General features: G+C 45.6%; 1 protein-coding gene across 1 annotated transcript in view; it reads left to right on the top strand.

Annotated features, from left to right (window-relative positions):
• Window positions 1-27,862, top strand: part of LOC143925648 (uncharacterized) — a 102,316-nt gene that overhangs the window by 60,981 nt on the left and 13,473 nt on the right. The window contains 6 exon segments of the mRNA XM_077450114.1: window positions 1,061-1,147; window positions 3,333-3,500; window positions 21,290-21,575; window positions 23,251-23,340; window positions 26,263-26,343; window positions 27,379-27,426. Coding sequence (XP_077306240.1) covers window positions 1,061-1,147; window positions 3,333-3,500; window positions 21,290-21,575; window positions 23,251-23,340; window positions 26,263-26,343; window positions 27,379-27,426 — 760 coding nt within the window.

The raw sequence follows: 27,862 nt of genomic DNA, 5'->3' as shown, positions 1-27,862 counted from the left end.
TATTGAACGGAACTGTTCTGTGGGACTACCGGTCCCAGCAATGCTGTAAAGTTAGTCTAATGTGTGAGGTGCAGTATTTAACTTCTGGGCAACAGCCCTCTCACCACACCAGGTCCAGACAGATGGATGCCTCTGCTCCCTGGGTTCCCAGTCCTGCCAGTCTGCTCCGTCACGCTGTACCGCTCCGCACAATGACCAGAACCTCCGTCTGGTTCCGTGAGATGTCTCTGGATCCTCCCCAATCCAACCATGCCGCTGCTCCAGCAGGCTGTAGTGTAGACTGTCTCCAGTGGCTTCAAATATTGCTCCACACCGAGCCGGCCGCAGCTCTCTGGAACACCTCCTCACAGATCCTTGTAGGCGGGCCACGCATCCAGAAAAGACAGAAAATGGCCTTTTATTTCCTACCCAGCATTCAGTTCCGCCACCCAGTGTTCATGGGTAAGTGAGTGGGCATTCTGGGTAGGTGAGTCCTTTCTAAAGAAAAACAATTAAGTCCCTTCCTGTTAGTCTTTCCCCATGATCTTGAAATAGAAAATAAACAGAGTCCATTTCACGTTTATACCACTAGAAGGGGCCAAATACCAATTTATAGCATAGTCCATTGTTTAGCATTACATGGCACTAGAAGGCAAAAATACTAGCGCTCCATACTCCTCCTGCTTTAAATCTTTGGTCCCCAAAGATATTTAAAGTCTTTGCTTTATAACACATTTTTGCCTGTTACATGTTGTTATTTACATGCAGAGAAATTGGGTTAATATGACAATAAGCAAGTCCTATTTTCATAACCCAAATTTAAACTCAAATGTTTAATTCCATAACATAAGCTTGACAGAGGAGCCTCCCACCACTTATCGTATGATGGGAGACTGCTCTGTATACCCACAGCTGACGCTGTGGTGTCTGATACAGATGTGTCAAGGGGTTAGATGGGGTAGTCTTTTTGGCGGGTGAATCACTCTCTTAGCTCTCTGTTCTTTTGGCGTCTCAGGTAAACTGAAATTTTCTTTGACTCCTTCATCCTCCTGTTCACTCACTTCTGTTCCCTGTACTTCAGATTCAACACCAGCAGAGAAGTCCTCATGATCTGTTTCCAACAGAGGAATTTGAGACTCCTCTGGATTCTCTGTTGACCTATCTTGAGGTACAAACTCAGGGGCTTCCGGCCTAAGAGTTCCATTATCCTCTCCTCTCGTGTGAATAGCTTGCATCTGCTCCTGGCAGTTCAGATGGCCACAGCCAGCTTATTTCCATTTCTTCCTCCTCGCTATCTTCTGCTGCTCGAGATCCACACTGAGACCTAGTTACTGGTCGAGGTACAGCAGTGGACCTAGATGGTAATTCCTTCTGTGGGGTTATTCTGACCGCTTCTGTGAGAGGTAGAAGGTGGTTCTGATGCCATGTCTTCAGTGGTCCCGTGCTCCCTTCCGGTCTGATCTCATACACTTGCAGCTCTGGAAGTTGTTTGCACATGATATATGGCTGCGACTTCCACCGATCAGCCAGCTTATGTCTTCCTGGTATACCCAGATTTCGTATCAAGACTCGGTCACCAGGTTGTAGATCCTGACCCCGTATCTTGAGGTCGAAGTTCCTCTTGTTTCTACTTCCTCTGGCGTCTGACGTAGCTTGAGCCTTTTCATATGCGGTCTTCAGACTCCTCCACAATCTGTCTACTTCTAAGGTCTATAGAAGTTCCAAAGGCCAAATCCACTGGCAGTGGGGCTTCTCGTCCGAACATCAGACGATAGGGCGAATATCCCGTAGCATCACTTATGGTGCTATTGTAGGCATGTACCCTGGTTGTGATGTGTTTGCTCTACTGTTGTTTCTGTTCAGAGGCCAAAATCCCCAATATGTTGAGGAGGGTTCGGTTAAACCTCTCTGGTTGAGGGTCTCCTTGTGGATGATAGGGAGTAGTCCTGGACATCTGAATGCCTAGCAGATCCAACAGTCATTTAATAAGAGTACTCTCGAAGTCTCTTCCTTGATCTGAGTGGATCCTCTGAGGCAAGCCATAGTGAATGAAGAATTTTTCTACTAGAGTCTTCGCCACTGTAGATGCCTGCAGATCCTTTGTAGGGAATGCCTAAGCATAGCTGGTGAAGTGATCAGTGACTACTAGGACGTTTTCTTGTCCACTCAGGTCAGAGTCCAGACATAGGAAGTCAATGCACACTAGATCCATTGGACCTTGACTCTCTAGATGGCCCATTGGAGTGGATTGCTGGGGTAAGGTCTTCCGTTGTATACGTCTGAGACAGGAATGACAGTAGCTTTCCAATTCAGCCCTCATGTAGGGCCAATAAAATCTGTCTCTCACTAGTTGTAGAGTCCTTTCTGATCCCAGGTGGCCATTGTGATCATGCAAGGCGATCAGCACTTTCTCTCTGTGTTTCTCCAGTAGGAATAGCTGCCACTTCTCTTCAGGATCCTCAGAGGGGCCCCTTCGGTAGACCACCCCTTGTTGCAACTGCAACCGATCCCACTCTTTATGTAACAGACGAGCTTCCTTCTGTGTGTTTTTGAGTAGATCAGGGTGTTGACTCTCCAAGGCTTTTAGTACTAGGCTACAGAGAGGATCTTCCTGTTGATCTTTACAAAGATCCTTCCGAGGTAGCTTTGGCAGACCCCCTCATGGATTTGAGTGACATCACAATAGCACTTTGGCACTCCCGCGGCCAACACTCCAACTTCCTCTGCTCTGGCTCCACCTTTCACTTGGTGTTCTACCCCTTCACAAAGGGCCCTCACTCCTTCAGGGGTAAGCTGAGTCCATTCATCTGAGTGTTCTTAGGAACAGTGAGGCCTTCTTGACAGTGTGATCATCTCGATTACCAACCCCTGGTTGGTACTTCAGGCTGAAGGTGAATCCTGAGAGGGCAGCCAAGCATCTATGGCCTGTGGCATCTAGCTTTGCGGTAGGGAGCAAGTACGTTAGGGGGTTGTTGTCCATCTTCACCACAAATTCCGCACCATACAGATAGTCTTTTAATTTGTCTACCACAGCCCACTTCAAGGCCAGGAATTCAAGCTTGTGAGTTGGGTAATTCCTCTCTGCGGGTGCCAGAGTTCGGCTTACATAAGCAATGGGCCTTAGGTGTCCGTCATTCTCCTGATAAAGCACTTCTGCCCAGTCCATCTGTTCGTAGGGCCTGCAAAAGCCAAGACCGGGGCAGTAGTAAGACTCCACTTTAGCTGTCTGAAAGTCTCTTTTCGCATTGAGGGGACCACTGATCTTGTATGGACTCCTTCTTTTTCCTGGGTCCCTCGTTTGGTTTTCCTGGATGGTCAGGGTCTAAACCAGCTTCTTCTTGGTTCTTCAACAGCTCAGTGAGTGGGTGGGCTATTTTAGCAAACACTTCTATGAACCTCCGAACGACCTAAGCTCGGTCACATTCGTGGGTCTGGGCCAAGAGATAACAGCTTCCAGCTTCTTAGGGTCGGTGGCCACTCCTTCTGCGGACACGATGTGGCCTAAAGATAATCTACTGAAGGTTGATAGAATTGGCACATTTCCATGGAAAGCTTCAAGCCTTCATCGCAAAGCCTCTTCAAGACTTTCTCCAGGCGCTCTTCGTGCTCTTCCAGTGTTCTGCCAAACACTATGACGTCGTCCAAATACACCAATACTTTGATCAAGTTCATGTCGCCCACAGTCTTCTCCATCAATCTCTGAAAAGTAGCTGGGGCTCCAGACAGACTTCGTGGCATGAGAATGATTTTGAAGAATCCCACAGGAGTAATGAAAGTGGTCTTCTCCCTATCTTTGGGATTCATAGGAATCTGGTAGTATCCACTTTTTAGATCCAGCACACTAAACCACTTCGCCCCCGACAGGCTCTGTAAGGCATCTTCTATCCGAGGTGTGGTGTATTGGTCGGGAATGATCCTTCGGTTCAGTGTCTTGTAGTCAATACACAACTGTAATGACCCATTCTTCTTCCTCGCCACCACTATTGGGGAGGCATATGGACTCTGGGACTCTCAAATAATCCCTGTCCTCTTCAGCTCAGCCAGTTGTTCCCGCAGGTCTTCTAGATCTCCCAGTGGATACCGTCTGACTCTCTCTCGAAAGGGTTTATCTTCCTCCAATCGAATCTGGTGTTCAGCCTCTTTGCAAGCCCCACGTCAAACTCACTTTTTGAAAAGCCAGTTCTCCATCTCAGGAGCTGGGCTTTGGCCCTCTCTATCCAAGCAGGTGTAAGAGGAGTGTTTTTCAGGTAGAACTCTTCCAGTGGGATCTCTCCCTCTTGTCCTCCCACGATACCACACAGTGAGACTGGAGTTGCTTGTCCCAGCAGCACTCTAGCTGGCATCTTCACAGGTGAAGCTGTTGTGTTTCAGACACTGACTGAGACTTTTCCTCTGCTTCTCTTCAGTGCCTTGGTCGACAACACTTCTGGAATTATTTCCAACCCCTTGTCTTCCTTCTGATCGTCCATCTCAAGGACAATGAAGGGGCCTGGCTGCTTCCAACTCAGCTTGATAGAAGCTTTCATACAGACTACTTCACCGGGTTGTAACACCTTCTTGCTCCGATCCAAGCACCAGATCTTGCCCACTCCTTCCCGTGGGGATTTCTGCTCTTATATTAAGTTCTGGTATACTTGTTTCAACACAGGGTGTATACTTGTGGCTGAAGTACTTTTTTCTTGAACAAGGGGTGTCAACAGTCTCCTGACCAGGTCAGTGTTAGTCCCCATGATAAGGGAGTTTTTTTCAGCACCTGGAGGGCATGGGCAGACCACTGATAGAGTATCAAAGGTCTCAGCCTTCCCGGCTACGGAGGGGTTTAAAAGTCATCTTGATTGGTAGATATCCATCGTAGGGGAAACTCTGAGTACCAATGCCCCATATCTGCAATTCTTCTAACTTCTGGAGTGGCAAATATTGGAGGTGCTTATCATAAAAGTCCCTGTAGAGGAGTGTCACTTGGGCCCCAGTATCCAGGAGACCTTTGTTATATATTCCTTCCACCTGAATGGGGACATCCGGGGAAGGTCCCACTAATCTGGGGGGTAATTTAAAGGAGGTGGCTGGTTTGACCTGTTTAGTGGTTTTGATCTGCACTCCTTTTCTTGCGGGGGTTCGGGTTCCGCTTGGCTTCCTGTGGGACTCTGCAGGTCTGGCGTGTATTGGCTCCCTGACGCCTATTAGTCTGGGTCGAAGAGGGTGAGGTGCTGGGTCGTTTTGAGACAATAACGGGAGTCTTCTCTAAGGGTTTTGACCCCTCCCGTGGTCCCTTCACATCATTATGCTTTTTGGAGTTAGCTAACACAACAGTGCACCTGGTTAACTCCTTCACCGGGGCCCTCTGGAGTTTTCCGCCAGCTTTTGACGTTGTGTCTCAGGCTTCACCGGGCTTGGGCACACTCGTCGATAGTGTCCAATTCCTCCACAATTAAAGCAAACCTCATCACTCATCGGCCTCCGGCTTGAGGCAGCGGATGTGACCTGAGGTACTTTTGTCGCGGTCTTTTCTCCCTTGATTGTCTCGGAGACCTTCACCATCAATGAAGTCATCATCTCCATCACTTGTGCCATTTGACATTTCAAGGTGGAGATTTTGGAGTCTTGCTCCACTGTTCTTGCAGGCCTGACTTCAACTAAAGAAGTAGAGGTCGGACGAACAGTTGGCCTCTTCATCTCTCACTACTCTGATAAGGTCAGGGTATTTTAGTGACATAACACCCACAGAGGTTTTCAAATGAAGCCAGACTGTATCAGAGCGCAGAGCCCCTTTAAGATTTGCTGTATTCTGGCTTGGTCTATGGCAGAGGGCCATCCCTTTCTTTAATATAAATCTGATATAGCATCTTATTCAGTCATCTGATGTATTCAGAAAGGCATTCTTCTTGACGCTGGAGGATATGTTCAAATTGATAGATTAGATCAGCTGCCTTCTCTAGCTGCCCATAACCAAGTAATCGTAGGCTGTACAGATGGTATTACTGAATCTCAAGTTCCTGACAGCTTTCACGGCAGCGCCTCGCAGGCTCTCACTGATACGTGCTTCTTTTGGGCCTCTGGCAGTTCCCACTCTTCCAGAGCCTGCATGGCTTGCTCTATCCATACATCAAATGCTTCTTTTCCAGCTGGCACAGGCTGTTTTCCTGAGAAAATCCTCATCCTCCTGTACCCAGCCTCCACACATACTGTGTTGCTATCCTGGCACTTTGACACAAAATCCCCCAAAGCTGTAAGGAGTTCTGGCCCGATCATGGTCAGGGGTGCTGGGGAGGTGACTGTTCCTCTAGCTGGCTCTATCTGACCAGTGCTGAGGGAACCCTCACCTGAAACTCTCGGGTGTTCTATGTAAAACTTTGTTTTGTTTCCCAGTTGTACACTTTTGCCTTTGAAGCTTTCAAGTACTCCCTCTCTCCACTCCAACAGTGCATGAGTGCGAGAAGTCCCTTGATCTGGCCTGATGGCAATCACCCATACTTTTCTGTCTGGGGACAGTGCCTTTACAATTTTTTTGACCTCTTCTTCTTCCCAGGTAGGGATGAGCTTCGAGTTGTTCGAATTGCGAACGTTATGGGCCGTTTGCGCCAAATTCGAGTGGCGCATCAGGGCCCATAATTCACTGCGGCATCACAGTGCATTGCTAGCTGATGATTGGCCAAGCATGCACTATGACCCACATGCTTGGCCAATCACAGCGCCATCTGTACTGAGAGCCGTAAGTTAGTGTACTGTGTCCTTTGCACTGTGTGCATCTAAAGCTACCTTGCACTGTGTGCATCTAAAGCTACCTGAAGACAATTGCTGGTGTTCTTCTGATCCTATTAATATCACAGGCAGGCAGTTTCAGTATTTACAGTTAGTGTACTGTGTCCTCTGCGCAGTGTGCACCTAAAGCTACCTGAAGACAATTGCTGGTGTTCTTCTGATCCTATTAATACCACAGGCAGGAAGCTGCAGTATTTACAGTTAGTGTACTATGTCCTCTGCACAGTGTGCACCTAAAGCTACCTAAAGACAATTGCTGATGTTCTTCTGATGCTATTAATACCACAGGCAGGCAGCTGCAGTATTTACAGTTAGGGTACTGCGTTCTCTGCACAGTGTGCACTTAAAGCTACCTGAAGACAATTGCTGGTGTTCTCATACTAATAATACTACAGGCAGGCAGTCGATTCTGCTAACTGCAGTATAATCATTATATATATTGTAGACATGTCACTGGAGAAGTGATCGAGGGGGTGTACATCTCACCTAGGTTGCTACACAGTGTGAGATGGTAAGTCCAGGATGGATCAGTTTCTCAGCAGCAATATGCTGCTGAGTTGTTATTTAATCTTGCCGGGCCTGGATTTATATGGAATGGCAGGTAGGTTTGGTAGAGGGACCTGTCATTCCACACCCCCCCCGATCCGGTTCTGGGTTTTGGATCAGGTGAGCTTTGATCCTAATTAGCCTGGGAAGGTAAAGGCTCTGCGGGGCCTGCAGGTGATCGCTCTCAGCCAGGGAAATGAACAGTCTGTGTGTTGGAGGAAGCTGCGAGCGCAGCCACTGCTGGAGCTAAAACCCACCCTGCGATATCCAGGCGAAAGACGCTGTGTTTATAAGTGTCAGATAGGTGAGAAGAACCTGTTAGTAAGCGCCCAGCCGGGCTAGGTTGTTTTTTTTTATTCTTTTTCTGTTGTACTTAAAAAGCACGGTGTTGCCGTATATTTTTGTTTGTTGGACTGTTTGTACCACGAATAAACGCCAAGGTCTGCTTTATAAATTCCAAGTCTGCTGTGAACTGTGTCCAAACTCACCCTACCCCGGGAAGATCCCTTACAATTGGTGGAGAATGCGGGCAACACGGTTGCTAGGGGCAACGGTGTGGACAGACTTGGCTACAGCTGCTTATGTCATGGGTGAAAGCTGCAACTACACTCCAAGAACAGTCCAGCAACATGGAGGAGATGCTGAAGCAGTTTATGCAAGTGAGTTTGCAACAACAGCAGGCTCAGACAGAGGCCAATAGACGACATGAACAGTCCATGGCTGCACAACAGCAGATGCATAAGGAAGAGTTGCAAGCTTTGCGCCAAAGCCAACAACAACTTATCGAGCACCTGATAGTAAATCGAGGGGCGCCTGTGGTTGCTAATCCACCCACAATGGAGGGAGCCGCTCCAGAGATTTTTTTTGGGAGAAGGACTGTGCAGAAAGCGCTGCAAAAGATGACTGCTGAGGACGATGTTGAGGCCTATCTAACAGTATTTGAGCGCATGGCTGAGCGAGAGAAGTTACCAGCCGCTGAGTGGGCAGAGGTAATTGCGCCCTATTTAACAGGTGAACCTCAAAAGGCCTACTATGACCTCAGTGAGCAAGAGGTTAAGGACTATACTCGGCTAAAAGAGGAGGTACTTGCCCGACTAGGAGTTACTACTGCAGTCCGTGCCCGGAGGGTACGCAACTGGAGCTACAGTCTGGACAAATCAGCGAGGTCCCAGATGTATGACCTAATCCATTTGGCAAGAAAGTGGTTGGAGCCAGACACTTCTACTCCTGCACAAATCCTAGAGAAGGTCGTGATGGATCGCTACCTCCGAGCGCTTCCTACTGACCTGCAACGCTGGGTGGGACAAGGTGATCCTAAGAATGCAAACGAACTTGTCAACCTTGTGGAGAGGTTCCAGGTGACTGAGGACTACCTCCATGATGTTCCTGCAGCGTCTTCACCTCCCCGGAGCGCCAGATCTGTGCCGTCAGCTGGTAAGAGACTTCCATCTATTGGGGGAGTGTGGAGGGGTGCCGATGGAGGGAAAAGGGCTCAAGTGGTGTCCCAGGGACAAAAGACTGGTGATGGTCCCGAGTGGCTAAGGGGCTCTAAAAAGGACTCCTTGCCAAAGAGACCAGGCCCTATCCAGTGTTGGAGATGCCATGAGGCGGGACACGTGTCTGCCCATTGCCCTCTTACCACTGAACCCATGGAGTGTGACGCTAGCCGGCGTCAGTCGCTATTTGCGGAACCATCTTGTGCTGCAGTTCCTGGACTAGAGACTGAACCGCAAATCTGCAATATTACAATCAATGACCTTCCTGTTAAGGCGTTAATGGACTCGGGAAGCCTCGTAACCTTGGTGCATGCTAGCCTGGTGGCTGGGGACTTAGAGTCTAAAAAGCATATGAGTGTTGAGTGCATACATGGTGATACAAAAGTGTACCCTATAGTGCTGGCTAAAGTCGGGACTGAACAAGGCACCGTACAATATGAAGTGGGTGTGGTTAAAAACCTCATGCATAATGTAATATTGGGGTGCGATTTTCCATTATTCTGGGCTCTCTGGGAAAAAAGAAAAATCCCCAAAAGGAGTGAGGATACCTCTAAGGGGGTTGCCTTGTCCCCTGTGAATGATAAAAGTGTGCAGGATGAAAATGATTGTTTTCCTTTGCAGGTCCTGGCTGGGGAGGAGGAGGCTCCTCCCACTGAGCAAAATATACTAGACTTAGAGGTGTCTAGGGATAATTTTGGCGCTGCACAATTACAGGACCCCACTCTCAAAAATGCGAGAGAGCAGGTTGCTGTTATGAATGGGGTACCTCAGGAACCAGATGCTGAAAAAAGATTTCCACATTTTTCGGTGACTAATGATCTTTTCTATAGAGTCAATAAGATTAAGGATGAGATTGTGGAACAGCTTCTGGTACCTAAGCCGTACCGGCGTCAGGTGCTTGACATGGCACATAACCATGTTCTTGGGGGACACTTGGGGACTGACAAAACGAGAGAGAGGGTTCTCCAGAGGTTTTTTTGGCCGGCGATATATGATGACATTAAAAAATACTGCGAGTCGTGCCCCACATGTCAGGTTAGTGCCCCAGTGTCACATTTTCGCAGTCCTTTGGTTTCGCTCCCTATTATAGAGGTGCCTTTTGAGCGTATTGCCTTGGATTTAGTGGGTCCCGTTGTAAAGTCAGCTAGAGGACACCAGTATATTTTGGTAGTCATGGATTATGCGACCCGCTATCCTGAGGCTGTACCCTTAAGAAACACTGCATCTAAAACAATTGCACGTGAGTTGTTTTATATGTTCTCTAGGACTGGGATCCCCAAAGAAATCCTAACTGACCAAGGTACACCATTTATGTCAAAACTGATGAAGGAATTATGCAAACTATTTAAAGTCTCACACATCCGTACCTCTGTATACCACCCCCAGACGGACGGATTGGTGGAGAGATTTAATAAAACTTTGAAACATATGTTGAAGAAAGTGGTGGGAAAAGATGGTCGTGACTGGGATCATTTATTACCCTCCCTCATGTTTGCTATTAGGGAAGTGCCCCAAGCGTCCACAGGGTTCTCACCATTCGAGTTGGTCTATGGTCGTCACCCTAGGGGTCTACTGGACATTGCAAAAGAGACATGGGAGAATGAGTCCACCCCATACAAGAGTGTTATTGAGCATGTAGCACAAATGCAGGACCGTATAGCCACTATAATGCCCCTGGTAAGGGAACACCTCCAGAGAGCTCAAGAGGCCCAAAGTAGAATTTACAACCGGTCCGCAAGAATCAGGACATTCAACCCAGGCGATAGGGTCCTTATACTAGTCCCCACTGTTGAGAGTAAATTCTTGGCGAAGTGGCAAGGTCCTTATGAAATTGTTGAAAAGATCAGTGAGGTGAACTACAAGGTGCACCAACCAGGTAGAAGGAAGCCTTTCCAAGTTTATCACATAAACTTGATCAAGCCCTGGAAAGACAGGGAATCCTTGGTGGCGACAAATACTGTTAATAATTTGTCACCACCAATCCCTCCAGTCAAGGTAGGTGATACTCTATCAGTGTCACAGAAACAGGAGGCTCAGGAATTTTTACAGAAAAACAAAAACAAGTTCTCTGACCTCCCAGGGCATACCCACCTCATCCATCATCACATTGAAACTGAGCCTAGAAGCAGAGTAAACCTAAAGCCCTATAGGATACCGGAGGCACGTAGGAAAGCCGTATCTGCCGAGGTAAAACGTATGCTTGATCTGGGGGTAATTGAGGTGTCACAGAGTGAATGGTCCAGCCCGATTGTGCTAATCCCAAAGCCCAATGGAACTTGGAGGTTCTGTAACGATTTTAGAAAGTTGAATGAGATCTCCAAGTTCGATGCTTATCCTATGCCCAGGGTAGATGAGTTGATTGAGAAGTTAGGTAACGCCAGGTACATAACCACCCTCGATCTCACAAAGGGCTACTGGCAGATTCCACTTTCTGGTGAGGCTAAAGAGAAAACTGCATTCTCCACCCCTGATGGGCTATTCCAGTATGTAGTGATGCCATTCGGGTTACATGGAGCGCCTGCAACTTTCCAGAGGTTGATGGACTTGATTCTGCGACCACATCGGGATTACTCAGCCGCCTACCTCGATGATGTGGTCATTTTTAGCCCTGATTGGGAAAGTCACCTCTGTAAGGTACAGGCCATGTTGGATACCATAAGTGATGCAGGGTTGGCCATAAATGCCGAGAAATGTGCTCTAGCCCTAGAAGAGGCCAAATATCTGGGCTACATTGTTGGGAGAGGATTGATTAAGCCACAGCTAAATAAAATTGAGGCAATACAGAATTGGCCTAGACCCCTGACAAGGAAACAGGTTAGAGCTTTCCTGGGTATTACGGGTTATTACCGTAGGTTTGTGCCGAACTTTGCCTCAGTCGCTGCTCCACTAACTGACTTGACAAAGGGCGGAAAGACAGCAATGGTCACGTGGACCCCAGAGGCCGAGAAGGCTTTCCAAAGCCTTAAGTCTGCCTTGTGCCAACCACCTGTGTTAGTTACCCCCGATTTCAGGCGAGAATTTCTGGTCCAGACAGATGCCTCTAACACAGGCTTAGGTGCAGTACTCTCACAAGTAGTGAATGGTGAGGAGCATCCGGTGACGTACTTGAGTAGAAAGCTAACCCCGGCCGAGAAAAATTATGCCATTGTGGAGCGAGAATGTTTGGCAGTGAAGTGGGCCCTAGAATCTTTAAAGTATTACTTGCTAGGCAGGAAATTCAAGTTGGTGACAGACCATGCCCCCCTAACATGGATGAAGTTAAACAAGGAGAGAAATGCAAGAGTGACTAGATGGTTTCTGTCCTTACAAAACTTTAATTTCACTGTGGAACACAGGCCAGGGAAATTACAGGCAAATGCTGACGCATTGTCGAGGGTAAGTTGTCTGTGGGGACAAAAGGCTCAGCCCTCCGGTCTGAAAAAGAGGGGGATATGTAGACATGTCACTGGAGAAGTGATCGAGGGGGTGTACATCTCACCTAGGTTGCTACACAGTGTGAGATGGTAAGTCCAGGATGGATCAGTTTCTCAGCAGCAATATGCTGCTGAGTTGTTATTTAATCTTGCCGGGCCTGGATTTATATGGAATGGCAGGTAGGTTTGGTAGAGGGACCTGTCATTCCACACCCCCCCCGATCCGGTTCTGGGTTTTGGATCAGGTGAGCTTTGATCCTAATTAGCCTGGGAAGGTAAAGGCTCTGCGGGGCCTGCAGGTGATTGCTCTCAGCCAGGGAAATGAACAGTCTGTGTGTTGGAGGAAGCTGCGAGCGCAGCCACTGCTGGAGCTAAAACCCACCCTGCGATATCCAGGCGAAAGACGCTGTGTTTATAAGTGTCAGATAGGTGAGAAGAACCTGTTAGTAAGCGCCCAGCCGGGCTAGGTTGTTTTTTTTTATTCTTTTTCTGTTGTACTTAAAAAGCACGGTGTTGCCGTATATTTTTGTTTGTTGGACTGTTTGTACCACGAATAAACGCCAAGGTCTGCTTTATAAATTCCAAGTCTGCTGTGAACTGTGTCCAAACTCACCCTACCCCGGGAAGATCCCTTACAATATATATATATATATATATATATATATATATATATATATATATACACATCCCAGCTTTGTGCAGCTACATCTCACTGCAGGCCATTAGTATGTCTGGAAGGCCAACAAGGAGAGGCAGACAGTCACAAGTCAATAAAAGGCTGGTCGTGAACACGGTGCATCCTCATCAGCATGTGGTCGTGGGACACGCTTGTCCTTTTTTCGGCAGCTGGCCGTGTCTAGCCGCAACATGCCGAAGACTTGGTAGAGTGGATGACCAAGCCATCCTCATCCTCCTCATCTTTTTCCGACTGTGTGTGGTCTACATCGGACTGTTTCCATCGGAGTATCCGACGGACCAAGTTTTCCAGCTGGGCTATAAAACAACATGATCCGATCGGACTTTGTCCGATTGTATGTAGAGAATTCTGATCGTACAAAGTGCCACGCATGCTCAGATCAAATTCCTAGACCAAAGCTATTGGCAATGGCTACTAGCTTGAACGTAGTCCCATCGTAATGAAATTATGTCATCACGTTCTGAATGATCGGATTTTCCGTCAACTTTGTCCGACCGTGTGTATGCAACAGTTTCGGACAAAATCCGTCTGACAAAATCCAACGGATTTGGTTGTCAGAATGTCCGACCGTGTGTAGGGCTTAGGGATCTATCCCTCACAACCCACACCTTTCGCAAAGACACCTCTGCTAACACATTATTGAGAGCAGATAGCCACCATCCACAGTGGTTGAAAAATAGTATTCCAGTGGGTCAATTCCTCCGCATTAAGCAGAATTGCTCTAGTGATGAACTATACAAACGGTTTAATGAATGGGGCTATTCACATAAACAGATTAGAAGGGTAAAACGTAAGGCGGCAGGTAGGGAACGTCTGTCCCTTTTGCAAAAAAAAGACACCTTCTAATTCCCCTTTAGGTGTAGATCCAGGTCCAGTTAGGATTATTACCCAATTTGGGACCCAATGGGAAACAGTTCGATCCATTTTACAAAAACATTGGGACATTCTTAAGCCCCATACACACTATGCCCTTGTACACACGGTCAGAGACTCCGACGAAATGCGTCCTATCGGACCGTTTTGTTGGATAATCCGACTGTGTGTGGTCTCCATCGAACTGTTTCCATCGGAGTATCTGACGGACCAAGTTTTCCAACTTGTCCGTAAACATTTCCGACAAAATGCTCCGATCGGACATACTCCGATCATGTGTAGCCTACTCCGACGGACAAAGTGCCACACGTGCTCAGATCAAATTCCTAGACCAAAGCTATTGGCTACTAGCCTGAATGTAGTCCCGTCGTAACATAATAACGTCATCACGTTATGTACAATCGGATTTTCCGACAACGGATTTGGTTGTTAGAATGTCCGACCGTGTGTACAAGGGCTATCAGTTTTTCTGCTGAGTTTTTCCTTCAGATTTACCAAAACCATATAATATGAGGTCAAACCTTAGGAGTTTCAATGTGTATGCAATCAGGCAGGCCCTTTTACTACATGGTTTTGGCAAACCTGAAGGAAAAAATCAGCAGAAAATCTGATAGTGTGTATGGGGCATTACAAATACACCTGGTATAGCACAAATTGTAGGACCTAAACCAACAATGGTGGCCCGTAGAGCCAGAAATTTGGGCGATCGATTGATTGCTTCAGAACACACTAGAAGCACTGATAGCTCCTGGTTATCCCAATTCCCAAGAACGAAGGGGATGTTCCCATGCGGACACTGTCAGGTTTGCCCATATGTGCATAGGACGACAGTTTTTAGCAATTCACAAAATAAAAGGAGCTTTGAAATTGAAAGCCTTATTAACTGTGCCACAACGAGGATCATCTATATGCTAATCTGTCCATGCATCAAAATGTACATTGGGAAAACCAAACAACAGTTTAGAATCCGCATGGGGCAGCATATGAGAGAAATTCTGGAGAAAAAAAAAAGATAAACCAGTATCTCTGCATTTTGCCCGTTTCCATCAGGGCAAATTGACAGGCATGCAGGTTAAAGGCATCTATGCCTTAAACCTCTCTGCGAGAAGAGGCAATTTTGATCAGGTTCTGCAACAAAAAGAAAAACGATGAATCTTCCGTTTGGGCACCCTCATTCTGAGGGGCCTTAATACGAAATTAAGCCTGCAGCCCTTTTTACCTAGATAGGTGTCTGGACATTGGTGACCTGCTCTCGCCACTCTCCAGTAGTGGTTAATTTAATCTAAAGCGGTGGTATATTCATATTTATACTTATTTTTGCAATCTGATAGTTGGAAGTGATTGCCATGCTGTAGAATTTGCATGTCTTGTAAGTGGGGGTATACTAGAAACTCCCAAAAAATTAAGAACTAAATTTAGTTTTAATATAAAATTGGAATTATTTTGGTATAATTTGAATCCCATGGGTAATACATGTAATCATCCACACATTGATCTGTGTGGTTGTTTATCTGCCACTTCCTCTGTATGTAGATGCTCTTCACTATCACCGCAAAGTTTAGAGACATATGTGTCTACCTGCATGTTCGTTTGTTGATTTTTTTGTCCTTTGTGTCCTCTCTGTCCTCTTTGTTCCGTCCCCTCTTTATCTTATCCTTCTCTATTTTTTCACTGGTCCTCTTCTTTGCTATCCTGTACTGATCCTAGAGCTGTGACAAGCACTCGGCTCGATTAGGCTATGCAGTACCATTATAGTAGCTAATATATCTGCACTACACGGCATTATGATTTTGACATCATTTGCCCCCCTCCCTTTTTTTTAACTCAACAATGTCAAGATAATTTGTATAAATTGGATTCTAAAGTGGACATTTTCAACGGAAAATATGTATATACAAAGCGTGTTGATTAGTAGACTGATGAGGAGTGCTCCTTTAGGTTATTTATTTAAAGGGCGTGTGTGGGAGGTGAATAAAGTTTAAAAAGGAGTGCCCACGCATGCTCCATATGTCCAGATGAAGCTACACACTGTTTGTTGTGAAACGCGTTGACGACACACCCCCTCGGATGCCACGCTGCTGTGAAGCGGCGAACATCTCCGATTGGGCTATGTGCCTACGATATGGACACAGGAAGAAGCCTGTTTAAAGCCGCGGGCAATAGCGGAACTAGCGCGTGCACGTTTGAAGCCCTTAAAGGCACTGGAAACTGTTGCAACAGATATAAGTGTCTGTACATCGGCAGCACGGGACAACCTGAGCTGAGTCCTCACTCAGAAAGTACACACAACATCAATTTCCAATCTTGGAAGCTATGAATTCAGTGATGTGCAAATCATTCACTATAAGGCCGCGTACACACGCGGGGACTGTTCGCTGAAACTTTGTTCGTCAAACAGTTGCCGCAACAGTCCGCTCAAAATTTGCATGAGCGGACTTGCCTACACACGGCACTTTTTGAGCGGACTGTTTCAGCGAACTGTTTGCCAAACAGTCCGCTCAATGAACGGACTCGCCCACATAAGGCGGAGGCAAGTCCGCCCATTTCGAGCGCGTGTACAGGTAGGCGGGGCCCGCGACGGAGACGTCGCTGGACCCGCTGCCTGGAATGAATTTAAAGGGACACCAACGCCGAAAAAAATCGGCGTGGGGGTTCCCCCAAAGTCCACAACAGACCCTTGTCCGAGCACGCTACCCGGCCGGCCAGGAAAGGGGGGGTGAGCGAGCGCCCCCCCTCCTGAGCCGTACCAGGCCGCGTGCCCTCAACATGGGGGGTGCCTTGGGGAAGGGGGGGCCGCGCGGCCCCCCCACCCCAAAGCACCTTGTCCCCATGTTGATGAGGACAAGGGCCTCTTCCCGACAACCCTGGCCGTTGGTTGTCGGGGTCTGCGGGCGGGGCGCTTATCGGAATCCGGGAGCCCCCTTTAATAAGGGGGCCCCCGGATACCGGCCCCCCACCCTATGTGAATGAGTATGGGGTACAATGTACCCCTACCCATTCACCTGTGAAATAAAGTACAAAAAAAAACACAACACAGGGAAAAAATATTTTATTGCACAGCTCCGGGGGTCTTCCGTCTTCGGGGGTCTTGTCCCCCTCTTCGGTTCTTCTGCCGGGCCACCGCGCCTTCTTATAGCTCTTTTACAGGCGGTGGCCCGGTCTTCTGTCGCCGCCTTCGGTTCTTCTGCCGGGCCACCGCGCCTTCTTATAGCTCTTTTAGAGGCGGTGGCCCGGTCTTCTGTCGCCGCCGCCGCCGGCAGAAGAACCGAAGAGGGGGACAAGACCCCCGAAGACGGAAGACCCCCGGAGCTGTGCAATAAAATATTTTTTCCCTGTGTTGTGTTTTTTTTTGTACTTTATTTCACAGGTGAATGGGTAGGGGTACATTGTACATTTGCTCCCGGATTCCGATAAGCCCCCCGCCCGCAGACCCCGACAACCAACAGCCAGGGTTGTCGGGAAGAGGCCCTTGTCCTCATCAACATGGGGACAAGGTGCTTTGGGGTGGGGGGGCCGCGCGGCCCCCCCTTCCCCAAGGCACCCCCCATGTTGAGGGCACGCGGCCTGGTACGGCTCAGGAGGGGGGGCGCGCTCGCTCGCCCCCCTTTCCTGGCCGGCCGGGTAGCGTGCTCGGACAAGGGTCTGTTGTGGACTTTGGGGGGACCCCCACGCCGATTTTTTTCGGCGTTGGGGTCCCCCTTTAAGTCCATACCAGGCGGCGGGGCCCGCGAAGTCTCCGTCGCGGGCCCCGCCTACCTGGAGAGGCGCTCGAAATGAGCAGACTTTCCTCCGAGCGGGAACAGTTTGCTCATTTCGAAAGTAGCCTACACACGGGCGGACTGTTCGCTCAAACCAAGTTTCAGCGGACAGTTTTTCGGAATTTCCGAAAAACTTTGTTCGTCAAACTGTCCGCTAAAACTGTCCGCTGAAAGCCCACACACGGGCGGACTGTCCGCTCAAACACTGTTCAGCGGACAAAGTTGAGCGAACAGTCTGCCCGTGTGTACGCGGCCTTAGAGAAGGTACCTGAGGAAGGATCGGTAAGGAGTCTATTATTGCCGAACTGCCAGATGTTTAATGAGAAATTATGCCCTGATCAAGTTCTTGCGCTGTTTGTTTCGCAATTTGACCCCTTTTTGATTACACGTGTCTCTATGGGACTATTGTACTGTCTACATTGTTCGAAATCACTGCATTAGATGGAAGTTTGTCCCTATATGAAGAACTAACGCAGATGATTTAAGGTGACTTTAATCTACTAAGGAACTTTTTGTTCCCAATGTGATTATATATCTAAGGCATCTCTGTAGTTATCTTTGTCCCTCTGGCTTTCCCTTTCTATTAGGCTCGAGCCCCCCGGAGAAATTGGTGTGGACCCTATTTTGCTAATTAGCTTGTACTGATGCACATTCGTTTGCATCAGCCTGGATCGACACCAATTTCGTCGGCGTTACGGACGTGTATGTGTGTTTTTTGTTTTATGTTCTATGCAATCGCTGTCTGTGTGTTTCCTCTTTACCTGTGCCTGCTTTGATCAAACTACTTGTTCCGATCAGTAGCAGTTTTTGATATTAGTCATTTTTACAGTGGTCTTTGATCCTGCCCCAGAGCGTGTTTTAGAGTAATAGATTTTTGTATTGTGTATATTATATTTAATATTTATTAAATTTCAATAAATAGTATAGACTGGAAATTTTTTGTGCACTGTCCCTCAGCGAGCCTCCCTTTTTCTGGGGTTACCTTTCTTTGGGGAACCCTATTCTCTTTTTTATAGGCATCTTGATAGAGGTTAGAGGGCAGCCCCCCATCATTAACTCACAGTACTTTCTCACACGCATGATTAGTAGACCTATTTTTGTTATATTATGGTGTACATTTTCCTATAGCAGCGAGCGCGAGAAATAAGCAACAATGTCGCCTCTCTAATAAGACCTGCATGCCTTCAGGGGCATACCAGGCCCTTAGGTCTGGTAGGAATTTTAAGGGGAACCCCCTATGCTGAAAAAAACTGCATGAGGGTCCCCCCAAAATCCATACCAGACCCTTATCCGAGCACGTAGCCCAGCCGGATAGTAAAGGGGGTGGGGACGAGCGAGCGCTCCCCTCCTGAGCCGTACCAGTCTGCTTGCCCTCAACATGGGGGGGTAGGTGCTTTGGGGAAGGGGGGAGCCCTGCAGCCCCTGCCCCAAAGCACCTTGTCCCCATGTTGATGAGGACAAGGGCCTCTTCCCGATAACCCTGGCCGTTGGTTGTCGAGATCTGTGGGTGGGGGGCTTATCGGAATTTAATAAGGGGGCCCCAGATCCCAGCCCCCCACCCTATGTGAATGAGTATGGGGTACATAGTACCCCTACCTATTCACCTGGGGAAAAGAGTAAATTAAAAAAACACACTACACAGGTTTTTAAAGTAATTTATTAGATAGCACTCCGGTTCTTCTCCGCTCTCTCCGGTTCTTCTCCCGCTCTCTCCGACCTCTTCTCCCGCTCTCCAGTTCTTCTTCCAGGCTCCTCCACTATCTTCTTCCAGCTCTTTTACTAGCAGAGGAGCCCGGTCTCCTCCATCCTTCTTCCGTCTTCTCTCTTCTTATTCCGATGTTGACACAATGCTCTCTCCCGCTGAAATGCCATGTGCGAGGTGCGCAGCAACTTATATCGGCATGGGGCGTGGTCACCGGGTGATTTCACATGGTGACCCGTCCCTTATGACATCACAGTCAGGGGTATTCTGACCGGCCTGGCTGTGTGCTCGGGTAAGGGTCTGTTTTTTTCTGCGTAGGGGGGTTCCCCTTAAAATCCCTACCCGACCTAAGGGCCTGGTATGCTCTTGGAGGGAAAACCCATGCCGATCTTTTATTTCAAATTTGACATGGAGTTCCCTCTCAAGATTCATACCAAACACAGTGCCTGGTATTGGCGGGGATCCAAGTCGGATCCCTGCACCAGTGTTTTTTTTTGTTTTTTTTTTTACATTCAGCTGTCAGTGGTCAGTTGTTAACCGCTTTAGCCCCAGAAGATTTTACCCCCTTCCTGACCAGAGCGATTTTTGCGATTCAGCACTGCGTTGCTTTAACTGACAATTGTGCGGTTGTGCGACGTTGCACCCAAACAAAACTGACATCCTTTTTTTTCCCACAAATAGAGCTTTCCTTTGGTGGTATTTGATCGCCTCTGCGTTTTTTATTTTTTGCGCTATAAACAAGAAAGGGAGAAAATTTTGAAAAAAACACAATATTTTTTACTTTTAATAGTAATAATAAATATCCCCCAAAAATATATAAAAAACACTTTTTTTCCTCAGTTTAGGCCGATGTATTCTTCTACATATTTTTGTTAAAAAAAAAAAAAAATCGCAATAAGAGTATATTGATTAGTTTGCGCAAAAGTTATAGCATCTACAAAATAGTGGAAAGTTTAATGGCTTTTTTTATTCTTAATTATTTTTTTTTTACTAGTAATGGCAGCGATTTTTATCAGGACTGCGACATTATGGTGGACAAATCGTACAATTTTGACACATATTTGAGACCAGTGGCATTTTTACAATGATCAGTGCTAGAAAAAATGCCCCGATTACTGTAAAAATGTCACTGGCAGTGAAGGGGTTAACCACTAGGGGGCGATGAAGGTGTTAAGTGTATCCTAGGGAGTGATTCTAACTGAAGGGGGAGGGGACTTTTCAGGGCATATGGCAGATCGTCTATTTATACTCTGTAGTGGGCGTCTATGGTACTGACGTACCATGATGGCGATTTGCACAGCCGAGCCATGTTGCTGCAGTATAACTGGTCGGCATGTGGTTAAGGATGGGATGTTAACAACAAGCTATTCTTCACACAGGGTTCAAACCAGTCAATTTTTTTTTAGTGATTAGAATAAGAAACGTTAGGAAAATTTTGAATTTGTTAGAAAACGACTATACGAAAAAAAATTAAACAAATCTAAATTTAATTTGTTACGATTTTATCCAGAGATTCATCCAAAAAAAGTAACTAAAAATTTGTCGGAATAAATTTTCAGACCGAAATGAATTGCACATGTACATTGATTATTGTTTGGTTCTATACCAACTATACTTCTGATTGAATATGTACTTGAACATAAGAAGGTGTATGGGGTAGTTAATGTTATAAACATCTCATATTCATCTATTTTTGTCTTTTATGTTATTTCGTTGTTTTTTTTTGCTAATTAAAAAAAAATGTAATTTTAAGAATCTTGTTTGTGTGTTTTTCTGAGGCTTAGCACCCATCTTTTTCTATTTTTTGATATTTGACCTTGACTGGGATGAGGTGCTGAGTTTGCGTAACATGGCACTTATTTCAATTACTTTACACTGTCACTTTGCAGCAAATGAACAATGTAAAATATGAATAGGACAATATGACTAATAGAGCGTGTGTAGAAATATGTTTTAATTGCATTTTTTTTTTGTATTAGGGGTATAATGTTTGGACAGTGAAGAATCAGATCTCCAGCGTGTATGACCAATGAGAAACTTGGATACTGATTGTTGAGCTGGAGTAGAAGACAACTATGCAGAGAACGGTGAGGGATGTCCTCATAAATGCTCTAGAGGAGCTTGAAAGAGATCGGCTGAAAAGGTTCAAAGGAAAACTGACGGACGTTGACATTGAGGAAGACTATAGCAAAATCCCAAGAGGTCGTCTGGAAAATGCAGAAGTTGATAATATTGTTGATATCATCTGGGATTTTTATGGAGACTCTTATGGCTGTAAACTCACACTTCATGTTCTGTATTGCATTGATGAGAGACAAGTGGAAAATAAACTCCGTAAAGACTTAGACAAAGGTAAATAACATGATAACATAAAACATAGTAAAATACATTCACCTGGTTATCACATACAGGAAACTTGTGTATTCAGAGCAGACATCTCATTGGTTGGTCTCTTGGTTGGATGCACTTGTGATGTACACTTGAGCGTTACTGAGGGTCGTAGATGAATTTAAAGAGGTATCATATAATACCAGGTTCTCTCAGCCGATCCGGCGATACCGTATGAGTGTGAATCCAGGTTGCGTCCTTCAACTAAACCTCCAGGCTCCTCCAGAGAAGCCAGCCTTGCACACGGCCTTCTCCTGAAGAGTCCTCCTCTGGGGTTCTTCAGTTGCTGGGCCTCTCTCTTCAGATGAGATGGCAACAGACCACCCTTGGATCAATAGGCCCCGAAATCCACTTGGGCCTGTCCCTGCAGTTGCGTGGCCTCGGGCCAGCCGGCCCAGAGACTCAGAATGCATGGTTCCGCACCCCAGGCCAGGAGGGCCATAGGGCTTAGTTAGGAGGACCACCAGAACCGAACAGACAGAAAATCAAAGATGAAACCCTGAACTACGTGGCGTCGGAACCTTAAATACCACCCCCCAGAATGCACAGCAGGAGAACACTCCCACTGAGATGGTTCCGAGAGAACAGTGGCATTCAATGCACCCAGCTAAACTGTGTTTCTACTCTTGCCGGCGGTGACAGCGACACCTGCGGTCAAGGAGGACCCAATGTAACCCAGCAGGACTGGTACAGAAACCCGAAATTTAGAGAGTAGTCCTGAAACCCAACTGTGGTTTCAGGCAAATTAACTTTAGAAAAAAACATAGCGCCTGCTCGTCAGGAGCCAGTGCTACATTTCTTTTTCCAACCCCTCTCATCCAAAATAATGTGTAAAGTTCTACTGTAAGTTAAAGTGTATGTCAAAGTAGAGTTATAGGCAAAACTTTTTCTTTTTATTTTGGACAAAATAAGGGAGGGTTAGAACCCGTCAGTTTATTTTTTGCCATTTGTGCTACATTGGGGAGATTCACCTTCACTTCCTGTCCCATAGCCAAAACAGGAAGTGCCAGGAAATCCCTGCAAATTAAGGGAAATTCTTGTGGACCCCCAGGGCACCAGAACTAGTGTCCCCATTGGAAGATTTCCCTTCTATTACTTTTCTGGGGACAACCCAAAATTTTACATTTTATTTTTTTTACTTTCACTTTCAATGATAATGGTAAACAGGACAAATAGAGAGAGTGTGAATCTCACTAACAGGGGAACAGACAGCAATAAACAATGTTCTAATTCCTGTCCTCTGTAAGTCAAAACTTATTTTTTATAGTTTTGGATGAAGTGGGGACGAAGAAGAACCCCAGCCTAGTTTTTACTGCTATGAGGGGGGCTCCATTAGAAAGACATACTCAAATTTTCTGCTTTACCACACAGGAAGCGAGAAGAAATCTAAAATTTTTTATAAAGATGCATATTTCTTTTAGTAGTGTCCCTGTTACAAATGTTGCACTAACTTCCTTTCTGATAAAACATTGTCTCCAGGACAGGAAATCTTATTAATGGATTCTTAACAGCAATAAAAATCAGAGTTATAATTCTATTTAACCAAAACTTATTTTTTTCCTTAGCTCAATATAGACTCCAATATTTTTTTCAGTTTTTTGGGTTGGCATTCATGGTAATGACATCTTTCTCTTTTTAGTTCAACGTCCGACCTTTGCAAAGCTTCCGTCTGTGCAAAACAATGTGAAAATGTTATTGCATCAGGTGATTTATCTCCTCCTTTCATCAGGTATGTCACATTTAATAGCTATTCATGTTTTATGATAAGTCTTCAGCTGATTTTTTGGCAGTAGTTTTTCCAAGGACAAGGGTTTTTTATCCCATAACTAAACCCATAACAAATCAGGACGTCTACCAGGAAGGTTTATATCGTTGGGCAGCAGTGGGCCAATCTGGCCAGGTTTAGGTCACCAAGGGTTCACAAATCTTGTTTAAAACTTGGGAACCTTAACCTAGAGGCAAATCCAATTGAAGGCTATAGGGGGCAGATCTTGTTATGTTCTGCCCATGTATAGGGCTAATAGGCAAAATACTCTCAAAGGCATGGAAAACTGTGCACTGTGCATGGAGACATGTACCAATGCAAAGAAAAAAAAATACTGTAAAGTGGGATAAGGATCTTTTCATGATAGTTCAAGGACTTCATATAAAAGACAAAAATCCTGTAAGTAACATGAGAGAGAAAGGAAGGAAGTAATCCCCGACACCGCACATCCATGTGAGTGTGTGATGGTGAGAATGACAACCTCAGCCTGGGCTTCCACCATGCCACACCCCCAATGCATTTTGCTCCGCCCCTTGGAGTTTAATTATGGGGAGCCTGAGCGACACACTACATTGTCTAGGGGTCCCCTGTAAGTAACATGTTAAGGGAAGAGGTTGGAGGTTGATTGTCCAAATAGCTAGGAATCAGAAATAAAGTGCATGTTAGAAGCAAGTGGCTCTCCCATACTTTTGTTCCATAGCCCACTGCTCAACCGCCCTCAGATCAGCCTACATCTCCATTACCGGACATCTAACACTGAGAGATATACCGTACATAAATAAAACCTGGAGACTTCTTGGGACTGTTGGAGAGGCTGCCAAGTACAGGGGCCCTATGAACATGTTTGGTTATTCTGCCACAAAATAAAAACATATTGATCAAAGAGCGATAAACATATTTAAGATATATTCAAAAAAGATATATAGGGCGTCCCAAAAATGTATACACAATTGAATGAATATAAAGTCATTATTTATTACCATACAATTCACTTCCAAATTTAAAAATAAAATAATATTATTATAAAATAATTTTTTTCATACTTTGCCCTACTGTTCTCAAACTGATGAGCATTCTGGTCCAGGCATTGCTGATAACACAAAGCAATAGAATTACAAAGATTGGGAATCATTTTGTTTGCGATGTGGACACATTTTCTTTTAATGGCTACTCTTATTTCGTCAACCATTTCCAGTTTTGTAGCATAAACTTTATCTTTTAGAAACCTCCATAAGAAAAAGTATAGTGGCATGAGGTCTGGTGAACATGGAGAAGATTCTACTGAACCTCTTCACCCAGTCCATCTGTTTGGCAGATTCTCATCAAGCTAGGCCCTTTCATCACAATAGTAGTGTGGGCACACCCCATCTTGTTAGAAATAAAAGTCCTCATCTCCAAAGTCTTCTTGAATATGTGGTATGACAGATTTCAGCAGTAAGTTCAATTAAACGATACTAGTTACAGTACCATAAAAAAGAATAATCCAATGAATTTATGAGGGCGGCACAGTGGTGTAGTGGTTAGCACTCTCACCTAGCAGTAAGAAGGGTCGCTGGTTCAAATTCCAACCACGACACTACCTGCCTGGAGTTTGCATGTTCTCCCTGTGCCTGCGTGGGTTTCCTCCGGGTACTCCGGTTTCCTCCCACACTCCAAAGACATGCAGGCAGGTTAATTGGCTTCTGTCCAAAATTGGCCCTAGTATGTGAATGAGGACCTTGGATTGTGGGCTCCTTGAGGGTAGGGACCGATGTGAGTGTGCAGGGATAGGGATAATTGTAGACACTCACCAAGGTTGAACTGGATGGACTGGTGTCTTTATTCAACCTTCCTAACTATGAAATGTGCTATGAAATAAGCCACACAGCTGCAAATTAGAAAAGTGACAACTAGGACCTGTGCTTCAAGTTCATCATCACTCCTAGTAAATTAACATGATGTTCGTTCAAAATGTGCCGATTCTGAAGCGTCCAGTAAGTGCAATTGCGACAACCAATTCAACCAGGCGCTAAGTATAAAAAAAGTACATTTATGTATTTTATTAAAAAATTTGAAAGTGAACTTCATTGTAATAAATACTGTCTTCATAATCATTCAAATTTCTTTGATTAGTGTTCATAAAACGTAACAGTTTTGTTTGCAAATATAATTAAAAAATAATTTCAGACCCTCAAGGTCGTTATCTGCTTCTACAAGGTTTAAATACAAGGTATACAAGGTATAAATCTGGACCAATGTAGCTAAATGTTCTATTAATGCTCTAGCCCAAGAGAATTGCATATAAAATACTTCTTCGCTGGTATATGATTCCAACAAAACTATCCCATATTTCCCCTTCAATCTCCCCTTTTTGCTTCTCGAGGGTGTAATTCTAGAGGAAATTTATTGCACATCTGGTAGGAATGCCCCATGGACACAAATTTATGATATGATTAACATTTTTTAACAAACTCATAAATCTAGACCCATGGCAAGACTTACTAAATTACCAAATAAACCACAAATTTAGCTGCAAATTAGAAAAGTGACAACTAGGACCTGTGCTTCAAGTTCTCTGCAAGTGTACGATTTACCAGAGATAATGTGCAGCTAGTTAACAGACTTACAAATTTGTGGCAACCTGGGATAGAGAGCGGCTCTAAGGGCAACGTTTTATATAAATTTGAGTGTGGAAATCACCATGCTTAGAATTACAGCAATAAAAAAGTCACATAGCAAATAAATGATTGTGTAAAAAAGGGCTATTAGTCCTTACACATGTTATTGAATTATTTCCCTCCGATAATCTCTTTCTCCTGATAATCATCCTCTATACACAGGGGACATTGTAACCTGCTTATAGGGGGAACTGTATAAAAAAAAAACTTGAACTCTTTCTTTTTGTAGGTAACACAAATGTAAATCTGCACGTTCATTTCTCTTCACAACACCCAAAAACAAAGAAAGGAATAATTCATTTGAAAGCAAGTAAGTAGTATTTTTTCCACTAATAGATAATAAGGGGTCTATTTATAAAACATTTTCCGCACGAATGTCAGAAGCATTTGTGCAAATTGAAAAAAAAGGCAATGTATTATTTTCAAAATATTAGGCTCCATTCACACCTGAGGCTTTTTTTTAGCAGCGTTTTAGAAGTGTATTACAAGTGTTTTACAGCTTCAGGGGTTTTTGTTTGGCCAATAGAAAGCACTGGGGGGGGGGATTGGGAGAGGAAATTTTGGCGGGGGGAGGAGGGAGCGGAGGTCTGTCTTTGACAGGTATCCTGTCCCACTTCTGGGAGACCGGGCCACGGCGATCTACGTCAGCAGCTCGGTCCCCCTCCTCCTCCCTCCTCCTCTTCTGCCAGCCAGTGAAAGAGCGCTGCGTGCTTCGCCCATGCAAAGTAGGGGCCAGGCCGTGAAGCCAAAAAGGCTACACTGTGGGGTTCCCTTAGTAGCAATGGCCGTGGCAGCACCTGCCCAGCCGATCTGAAGATGCCCTCATCTCTGGACTCCTGGACTCCTGGACAGGTACAGTATGTATAAGTGCTGACTTTTAATCTTTAAAGGGGCAGGCGGACCTCCTCTTTAAGGAACAGTAAACAATACAAAAGTAGACTAATGTTATAGACCAAGAACATGATTGCCATTGTGTTGCCCATAAATTGTCCCAGTGTGCTACCCAGATATTATCACAGCTGACGGTGTGCCATGACTAATAACTATGGTGACCTCTGTGTGACCATGAGACCAATTCAGCACTGTTTGTTTAGCGGATGGTCTAACTATATAACGTAATACCCTGCAGGCTTGTCCCTACAGAACCACACTCGTAAAAAAACAATATATGGCCCCACCCCTAATCTCCACCCCTAATGTGCAGCACCTTAAATCACTCCATTTGATTGGCTACAGTGTGCTGATGTTAGAAACCCAATATGTATAACATCATTTTCATTTATAAAATATGCAAATTTATTCCTATGAGCATACAACTGAAGAAGTATGTTTTCTTTTTATGTAGGGAAAGAATGCAAGGAGGAAAAAACAACTCAGACAGATCTGGTCTGTTGTAAGTATCTGGATTTAAAGTTATCTTATTGGTATTGCTGTCTTATCTTAAGTTGGTGTTTCTCAACCTTTCTTCAGTCACAGCACACTTTAAAATGTACAGTAGGTAACCACGATATTGTGTCAATCTCGCCAATTTTATCGGCGAGATTGACACCTTTGCGAGCCCCGTCGCGGGAGCCAGCGCCGAGCTGGCTCGCTCATCAGGAAATGAAAAATGTGTTGAGGCTGGGCTCACACTGGTGCGAGAATTGAACCCTGCCAATACCAGGCACTGTGTTTAGTAAGAATAGGGGGAGGGGGAACTCTACATCAAATTTTAAATTAAAAACCTGCATGGGTTCCCCTCCAAGAGCATACCAGGCCCTTAGGTCTGGTATGAATTTTAAGGGGAACCCCCTACGCCAAAAAAACAGCATGGGGGTCCTCCCAACATC

Source organism: Lithobates pipiens, unplaced genomic scaffold, assembly GCF_037356315.1.
Source record: "Lithobates pipiens isolate NorthernLeopardFrog02 unplaced genomic scaffold, aLitPip1_a1.2 Scaffold_22, whole genome shotgun sequence".
NCBI classification, from domain to species: domain Eukaryota; kingdom Metazoa; phylum Chordata; class Amphibia; order Anura; family Ranidae; genus Lithobates; species Lithobates pipiens.
The sequence above is the reverse complement of the archived record's forward strand: the minus strand, read 5'-3'. Positions and strand labels throughout refer to the sequence as shown.